This window comes from Camponotus vicinus, unplaced genomic scaffold (genome assembly GCF_025532165.1).
Source record: "Camponotus vicinus isolate PSW18456_S1 unplaced genomic scaffold, iyCamVici1.0 SCAF_8, whole genome shotgun sequence".
Taxonomy (NCBI): Eukaryota; Metazoa; Arthropoda; class Insecta; order Hymenoptera; family Formicidae; genus Camponotus; species Camponotus vicinus.
In genome coordinates, this window is record NW_028141980.1 from 8,667,501 (window position 1) to 8,675,704 (window position 8,204).

Sequence of the window (8,204 nt, forward strand, 5' to 3'; positions counted from 1 at the left end):
CTGAGGCCTGCTCTGTAATATTTTCTAAGCTGCAAATATTAAACATTTTTTACTATAAAGATATAATAATAATAGTACTTGATAAATGAAAGATTTATGAAAATTTTATTTCTTATTATATATATATATGCATATATCAAAATTTCAATTTATTATTATAATAAATTAATAAAAGTATATTACAATTTTTTGCTTTTACTAACTCTTTTTAAAATACACAATTTCAAGAATAACTGAGATAAAAGAATTATTGACACAATAAGGAGAAATACAACAGTATTGAATAAACAATATTGATTTAAATTATATCTTTTTTAAAAATAGATACATTAATGATGTAACTCACCATGTTTCCAATTCTGTTTCAAATTCAACGATGTGCTCGAGGAGAGCAGATTTTAGAGAAGGCACTGAGGTATTAAAATCTATTTGTTGATCATTTTCTGCTGTGAGGATCTTATGCAAGGACTCTTGAGGATCCGTTTCTTCCGTCTTGTTCTTTAATTCCAAAATATATTCTTCCCTAATAATCTGTAGTGTTCTTCTTACCATATTTCCAATAGAAGCCTCAAGAGGAAGCGCCTCGATCAAATACTTTCCATTCAGTGTGATATTATCCATTAAATCTCTGTCAAAATCAGTAAGATAAATAAAAAATTAATATGTATTCTTAAAAAGGAGAAATCGATACATATCTCTATAATTAATCATCACAATTGTGATGTGAAGCTTCGTACTTTGCTGTATTCCATTCTGTATTGTTGATGATCTCTTTCAACACGGAAATAGTAGCTAATACGATGTCATATGTGCCTTTGACATCTCTAAAATGGAAAAATTCATCAGATGTTTCCTTTGAGGTTCGATGCAATTTTTTTCTTACCCGTAATGAATGCTGTTTATCAATTTCAGCACGCTTTCATTGATTTTTTCCGGCGGTGAGTCAATCATTTTTATCGCACTTAAATACTTGTCAAATATGTAACAAAGATTATTAATTCAGAGAAAAAATTTGCTACTAGGTTATACGTGCATATGTATTTACTTTGTCTTTTGTTTTGACTTAAACCGTAATCACACTACGGGTTGCGGGCTTGGTTGCGGTTGGAATTGGCCAATCAGAGTAGCCGGCCGACAAATTGCTTTGTTCTGATTGGTCAATTTCAACCGTAACCGAACCCGTAATCCGTAGTATGATTACGGCTTTACATTCTTCTGGATGTGTTCGGAAATTTTACGTAGAATAAATAGTAGAGTCTAATTGACCAATTAGGACAAAGGGAACAAAGTTTTCTTTAGTCCCATCTACAATAGATAATTTAAGCCCTAAGCCTTAAGAAATTGGCTGCGTTCAGCAGAAAAAGCTGCTTTGCAACTGTGTAAAATTCGTGAATCTGATTGGTGTATGCTCTTAGATTCAGTCAAAATTAAGAGCATACGCCAATCAGACTCACGAATTTTACAACAGTTGCAAAGCAGCTTGTTCTGCTGAACGCAGCCATTGATCAATCACAGACGAGTATTCTCTTCATACTTGACTGTGATTGGACAATTTTTTAAGGATGAGAGTTTAAATTACCCATTGCAAACAGGTCTTACCGTTTAATCAATTAAATGCTACTCTACTTTACGTAGCATTTTTGAACGCATCCTATTGTTGATTTCAGTTTCAATCTGTGGTTTCAATCGTTTCAATATAATATATGTGTACTGATGTGTACATCACATTGTTTTTATCTTAATCAAAGTTTCTTATTTTGATTATATTTATTATTATAAATAAAAAAATAAAAATATATATATTCTTTCGCCTGAATGAGCCTTTTTTGACGGAAAAATATAACATGATTTGCCCACAGCTTGTTTCTAACCACAGAACTCCAAAAATTATTTGGTATCAAACAGATCTTACAGTCATCATTCGTATTCCATTAATTGATGTATCTGATTATTATCTTCGAGTTGAGGATACTCACTTGCTCTTTAGGTACATATTTATGTGTAATAAATAACAGAAAAAAGGTAAATATTCAGCGTACCCACTTCTTCATTTTAGGCTTTGCTAATATTACACAATTTAATAAGCTGTACACAAAAATGATCATTAATGTTGTAGGAATATTATAAACTATTTCTTTTTAATGATGTTTTTTAAAGTTAGTAAATTTATCATACCAATGGAATATAACGATATGCATAAATATGCAATATATGATACAGATTGATCTTGAAAATTTATAAAATATATATTATATGTGAGCTCTTTTCCTCTATTTCTTCTTTATATTATGTATATATGTTTCTTTCATACTATTAATATACTATTTATTATATACTATTTTAAGTTATATACTATTTTAAAAAACTCAATCTTCTTTATTGATTCATAATTCTTTATAATAATTTTAATTATATTTGTATTTTATACACATCAAGATCAAATTATATATAAAATTTTATTAATACTGGTAAAAGAATGGGTATTCTGTACATTTACTAAAAAAATATGTATATATGACACATTGTTAAATGTCAAACTAATTTTATGTCCACATTGCAGTACAAAAACAAATGATAAAAAATACTATCTCATCCTGTATTTATTTGGACCAGTAATATCAGAACAGACGATACACAAAAATGTTGGGAGGGAAATTAAGATTTATCTTACGAAAACACTCAAATGTATGATTTTCTCAATAATTTCTGGTGTCACATAAATTTTTTTTAGAAAACAGACTTATATATGTATTATCTTTATATTTCAATAGGGTTTCCATGGTTAAGATTGATTATTTCTAGAGAAAAGAATTTATTTATATCATATGATGCAGATCATATACATGATGTAGATAATGTTAGCAAGAAAAACGATTTTAAAGTTGGAGGTAATTATATCTTATATTTGGTATTATTTTTATAAATATACAAAGATAAATTATAAACTGTCTTTTTTATTTTTCGGTTTTATATACATGTTTTTTTTTTCTTTCTTTTTATAATAGGAAAAATTGAAGAGTATAAACGCCGAAATCACATACGACATATATTGCCTGTCGTGCCGTCTAGCGATGAAGAAGAGTCTGATAATGAGGTTGATGTCTTCCAATTTGGTTAATTAGCATTTTTTATTTTTTTGACATTTACAGCAAGAAAAAAAAATTTGGAAGATTATTCTATCTTAAAAAACAAAATAAATAAGGAATTATATTTGTCTAAGAGTTGCTCTCTTTCTTTTTGCTCTCTTTCTTTTCGCTCTCTCCTTCTCTTCTCAGTTTTCACTATTTAATTTTTTAACATTAAATTATATTTTAGATTTTTAATTGAACTATGCTGTTACATTTAGTTTAAAATAAATATGTATTTTTCATGTATAAAAGCTTATTGAAATTGTTTTTATTTCATGATTATACAAAACAACATTTTGTTATAATAAATATATTTGTTTTCTTCAACAAATATCCTATTGTACAACATAATACATAATACAACATATGACATTTTTTTCATATATTAAAAATTTATCTGCAAAATATGTTTAGAAATTTTTACTTGCAAAATCATATTTATAAAAAAAATGTAAAATTAGTATATCATCATCAGATACACTTCTTTCTAGTAAAAATAATGAAATGTATTTAAGTCAAAATATTTTACTAAATCATAAATTTCAGAAATATTTAAATGAAATATACATCTTATATAACCGAACTTAATTACTATTGCGGAATGTTACTAAGTTGACAAAAGACAATCTGCTTCATTATTTAAATGATTATTTCTAATATACTTTACGAACTTTGACAATACATAATTTGATATTTTAAACTATTCAATTATATGAATACATCTATTAATCTATTAATTTACATACAAGTATTTTGACAATAGGAGGTAACTATTTTAATTGTAACACCACTCTAATGGAAGCTGTTATTTTTTATGATGCTAATATCTTATGTGTAACAAAAATATCTAGCAAAATATAAATTAAATAAAAACATCGAAAAAAATTTTGAAGAATAATTTAGATGTGATCTTTTTAGATTAATTGTAGAGAAATGTACATCTTTTTATCTGCATACATATATAAGGATTATATTATACATATATGATGTCTTAAATACTTTTACAATTTATCACCTGAATTATCATATACTGCAGTATGTTTAAACTTTATTAAAATAAAAATGACAATTCCCTGAATAATGCAAAAAATATCACAGTGTCATGTGTACAAATATTTTATAAATATGAATATCCCAAAATATACTTAAAAAAAGACATAAAATCAAAATAAAGTTACATTATTGACAAATAATAAAGAATTGTAACAGTTTCGAGAAATGGCATACAATATTTACAAAATGTTTACAAAAATTATACCATAATTTTATTAATAAAAAATATCTATTTATAATTTGAAAATAAATGTCTTACATTTAATTGTGCGCATGATGAGCTAATTTTTGAAATATTATAAATAAATATTTGTTTTATAAATTTAATGTTTATTTATGTATAATCCATATTGGATATTGCTATTCTCTTTGTTTGTTTAACAATGAATGTCGGAGACTACTGATACTTATTCAAGAGAGATTGATAGAATTATTTAGTTACTTAATGAAATATTTAGTTACTTAATGAAATTTTATATATATACATGTGAAATTTTTACTGAAATTAATGATAATACAAGAGTGCGCAATGTTTTTGCACACATTACTTTATAAAATAATTTCAAAAATAGACTGTTTACGGTGGTAATTACTCTTTGTATAATTACTGACGGGTGCGGCAATGAAAATTAAAATGCAGTAATATATTGCATCACCTTATCAGATTGTAGGTTTAATTTAGTTGATGTTGTTGACATTGTAACATCTCTTCTACATATAGATAAACGTTTGAAATATCATTTTTACTGCATATACAAGCAAAGTAATTTGCAATATATCAATTCAATTTAATATATTGCGCTAACGATTGTATACGTTTTATGGCTAGCAACCTTCTAAAGACAACCTTTGATTTATATTGTCTACCCTTAGTTTCATTTCCCTAAGTATATCCGCGGCAAGATCGTCAACGGTGGTATAACGTACCTTGAAAAAATTAAATATATCTATAAGAAACTCGATAACTTGATCCCTAAAGTAATGACAAGTGGAACGTAGACTGCCTTCAGAGCCTAAGAATCCCCAAGCGAGAACTGGTATAACATGCTCAGAGATCGCGTAAAAATGCGCCAAGAAGCCTCGATCATATTTCAACATCCTTCTTTTACCCGCGAGGGCGGACCACACTGCTGTTCCTATCGCCTTCAAATGTAATTGATTTTTGAAGTGATTTATATTTATATAGAAGAGAATTAGAGAGAAAGAGAGAGAGAGAGAGAGAGAGAATAGAAAAAATTAATTTGTATACTTACAGTTTCTCTAAAACTAGCAGACACCCATCTATTTTGAACTATAGCTTTGATCGGTGGTAATGGTTTCTCCACATCCTCGAATGCGTCTAAGAGTATAAAGTCGATGAGAACATCATAGAAGTTCATGCATTTGACACCTCGCCCGATCAATTCTTCCTCCATAATACTATGATTACGCGCGTCTTGCAAGAATTCCAACATACGCTCATAATGCAGTAGATAGTCCTTAGGATCCTAATAAAAGTTTGTCCTTAATCAATTTCGAATAAAATATTTTTTAATCTATATTCTTATTTACTCGGATGTAAATAATTTATTCTCTTACCCTATCTGCGTATATAATTAAATCGCTAATAACTTGGCGACCTATATCCGCTATAAATGCCGCCGCCGCGGGTAAATTGAATAATTTTGTATAGGCCTGACGTAAACAGTATACTTTTGCTACATATTCTACATCTGAGCCGCACTTTACAAGTTCCGTATGCAATCTCCTATAACAATGCAAGAGAGAGTTATTGTAGTCATATTAAAAAGATACTATATGTACTGTACCAGTCATCAACAATAATTTACCTGCAAGGAATACCTTTGTCCTCATATTGTTTAAGAGCAGCATGATACAGCTTTTGCTTCTCAAAATGTGGAAAGAGTTCTGAAAATTCTTCAAATTCCCGCAAATCTGCAACCTAAAATATTTTCATAAAATTATATAAGTTAATTTATTTTACTCCTTTCGAAATTAATGTTAAGAGATAAAATTATATAGAGAGAAAATACTTTTGTACTTATTAAAATAGATTGAAATTATACATATTGTTATATGCTTCAAATTAATATCATCTTGCAGCTACTCGATATGTCTCTGCACGTTACAAATAAATTGTATTTATCTGCACAACTCACCCCGTCGCGTGCAGATTCAAACGATTCGGGCGATGATGCGGCATCGGCTTTTTCTCTGATGCCAGACATCCGCGTCCCGATGTTCGAAGTTTTATTGAGACTCTCCTCGCTTTCATTGCGAAATAAAACTGAGTGCTAAAAAGGAGAAAAGGAATAAATAGATAAATAAATGGACATTATATCGAGGAAATGACAGAACAAACTCTTTAACAATTTTATATATGTATATAATTGTACATATTCGAAAACGATGAAAACCCAGATTACTCTCGGTAAAAGTCGTGCACTTCCTATGCCATTCCAACGTCCGCGACAATTCTCGACTGCCGCGGCGGCAGGTCAAGTGACTCGTTGCGCTAATTACCCCCGGGGGCGGTTGTCATTTAAATTGGATTAATTCCCGCAGTTCTTTTTTTTTCACCGGACCAGCAGAAAGGCAGAAATTGATGATGAATGCCAGCGGAATGGAACGGCATCGGCACGATGACTACGATCCGCGAAGGACAGACTCCCCGGACCGGAATCTCTCGCTGAGTCACCGAGTACGATTTCGGGCAATTCCCGTAGCATCACCGGGTTAATAGTAGCCGTTACCTGATCGAGGAAGAGCAGTTCCGCGTGACTCTGAATCTGATAACCCATGTCGAGCAATTCTTGTACGTCGTGCGTGAATGCCGCATCAGCTTTCGACGGTAGAGCCAGGATTTCGTTGCTTAGGGTCGAGCTAAACGCGGTGAGCGCGTCTTCCCAGCAGTAAAGCGCCTTTTCCAACGCCTCAAGTCCTATTAATCATCATTAATTTATTTCAATAATGGAAAGATTGATATTTTCGCTCGTGATAATATAATAGAAATAATTTTAAAATATTTCAAAAGTATAAGCGAGAGAGTTAAATTAGGCATTGTCAGTAAAAAACGCATATAATAAATTATTAGTGTTATTGATGAATTGGTGTGAAGCTTAAGTCACTTCTGCATTAATTACGTCAAATGCAGCATACTAATTTATTTTACTGTATGAAAGTAAAATATATAATTGCATTACATATTATTTCAATACATCCTTAATTGCACAAACTGGAATTCAAGATTTAACTAGGAAAAAATATATATTCTCTCCTCTACATATTCTATTTCCTCAATTTATACAGATACAATTACTTTTTTTAGGGAATTAATGGATTCAAGCAAGATAATTTCGATACATAAATGATGGCAAAAAGCGGAAGAAGAAAAAAGAACATGGCTTTGTTCGCGAGACCAAGGATAATATGAATCGCTTGAAGACGCAGAATTCGAATTCCGAGTCAATGACGCTAGTCTTTCTTTCTTTCTCCTTTGCCTTCCCTCTCCTTATTCAATCTTTTGTAAGTCGTCAGAGTGCGTTCATCAATTTGTCACAACGGAAGTCCGTGTGGAGCACATACCGTGCTAATTTAGGGAGTCTCCCCCTCCCCCTCTGGCTAATGTTCCGAGAAGGCGGACCCATCATCATTTTCAATCTGCATCGTTTTACCGTTCACGATCGACAATTATATCGTCCAACGAAATCAAAACACCGAAAAATCGATAACAATCATGTATGATGATTAATTTTTTTAGAGCACGTTAATTAAATAAATAAATGAGAAAATACACATACGTGATTCTTGAAAGATTTCCTCGAAAAAGTTTTCACAATATTTCATGCTTTTTAATTTGGATGCTCTGATTAATAAAACAACAATGCGATAAATATATTGCATCGAATAGCGATGAACTTTTTAATTTTTCTCAATTATTTTTAGCTCTCTAAAAAGTTAAAAAATTTCGAAAGTTTTATACTTTAAAGTAAATGTCAGATGGCGGAAATGTTAAACGGAAAT

At 30.1% G+C, this 8,204-nt stretch overlaps 3 protein-coding genes across 3 annotated transcripts in view; 1 reads left to right on the forward strand and 2 right to left on the reverse strand.

Annotated features, from left to right (window-relative positions):
* Nucleotides 1-1,184, reverse strand: part of Eif2bbeta (eukaryotic translation initiation factor 2B subunit beta) — a 2,060-nt gene extending 876 nt beyond the window's left edge. Inside the window, exons 1-4 of the mRNA XM_083106384.1 lie at nucleotides 884-1,184; nucleotides 738-824; nucleotides 347-628; nucleotides 1-29 (exon numbers count right to left, since the gene is read on the reverse strand). The exon at nucleotides 1-29 is cut by the window's left edge and continues 128 nt beyond it. Of these exons, the coding sequence (XP_082962510.1) occupies nucleotides 1-29; nucleotides 347-628; nucleotides 738-824; nucleotides 884-951 (466 nt within the window). The 5' untranslated portion in view covers nucleotides 952-1,184. The remainder of the gene's footprint in view (nucleotides 30-346; nucleotides 629-737; nucleotides 825-883) is intronic.
* Nucleotides 1,185-1,659: 475 nt separating this feature from the next.
* Nucleotides 1,660-3,219, forward strand: LOC145975528 (putative ATP-dependent RNA helicase TDRD12). Its single transcript, XM_083106074.1, has 4 exons — nucleotides 1,660-1,987; nucleotides 2,561-2,685; nucleotides 2,772-2,888; nucleotides 3,006-3,219. Exons 1-4 carry the CDS (start codon nucleotides 1,845-1,847, stop codon nucleotides 3,116-3,118), a joined length of 498 nt encoding a protein of 165 aa, XP_082962200.1. The 5' UTR covers nucleotides 1,660-1,844; the 3' UTR covers nucleotides 3,119-3,219.
* Nucleotides 3,220-3,666: 447 nt separating this feature from the next.
* Nucleotides 3,667-8,204, reverse strand: part of Miga (mitoguardin) — a 28,237-nt gene continuing 23,699 nt past the window's right edge. Inside the window, exons 4-9 of the mRNA XM_083105632.1 lie at nucleotides 6,935-7,122; nucleotides 6,341-6,475; nucleotides 6,011-6,123; nucleotides 5,760-5,928; nucleotides 5,435-5,668; nucleotides 3,667-5,324 (exon numbers count right to left, since the gene is read on the reverse strand). Of these exons, the coding sequence (XP_082961758.1) occupies nucleotides 5,007-5,324; nucleotides 5,435-5,668; nucleotides 5,760-5,928; nucleotides 6,011-6,123; nucleotides 6,341-6,475; nucleotides 6,935-7,122 (1,157 nt within the window). The 3' untranslated portion in view covers nucleotides 3,667-5,006. The remainder of the gene's footprint in view (nucleotides 5,325-5,434; nucleotides 5,669-5,759; nucleotides 5,929-6,010; nucleotides 6,124-6,340; nucleotides 6,476-6,934; nucleotides 7,123-8,204) is intronic.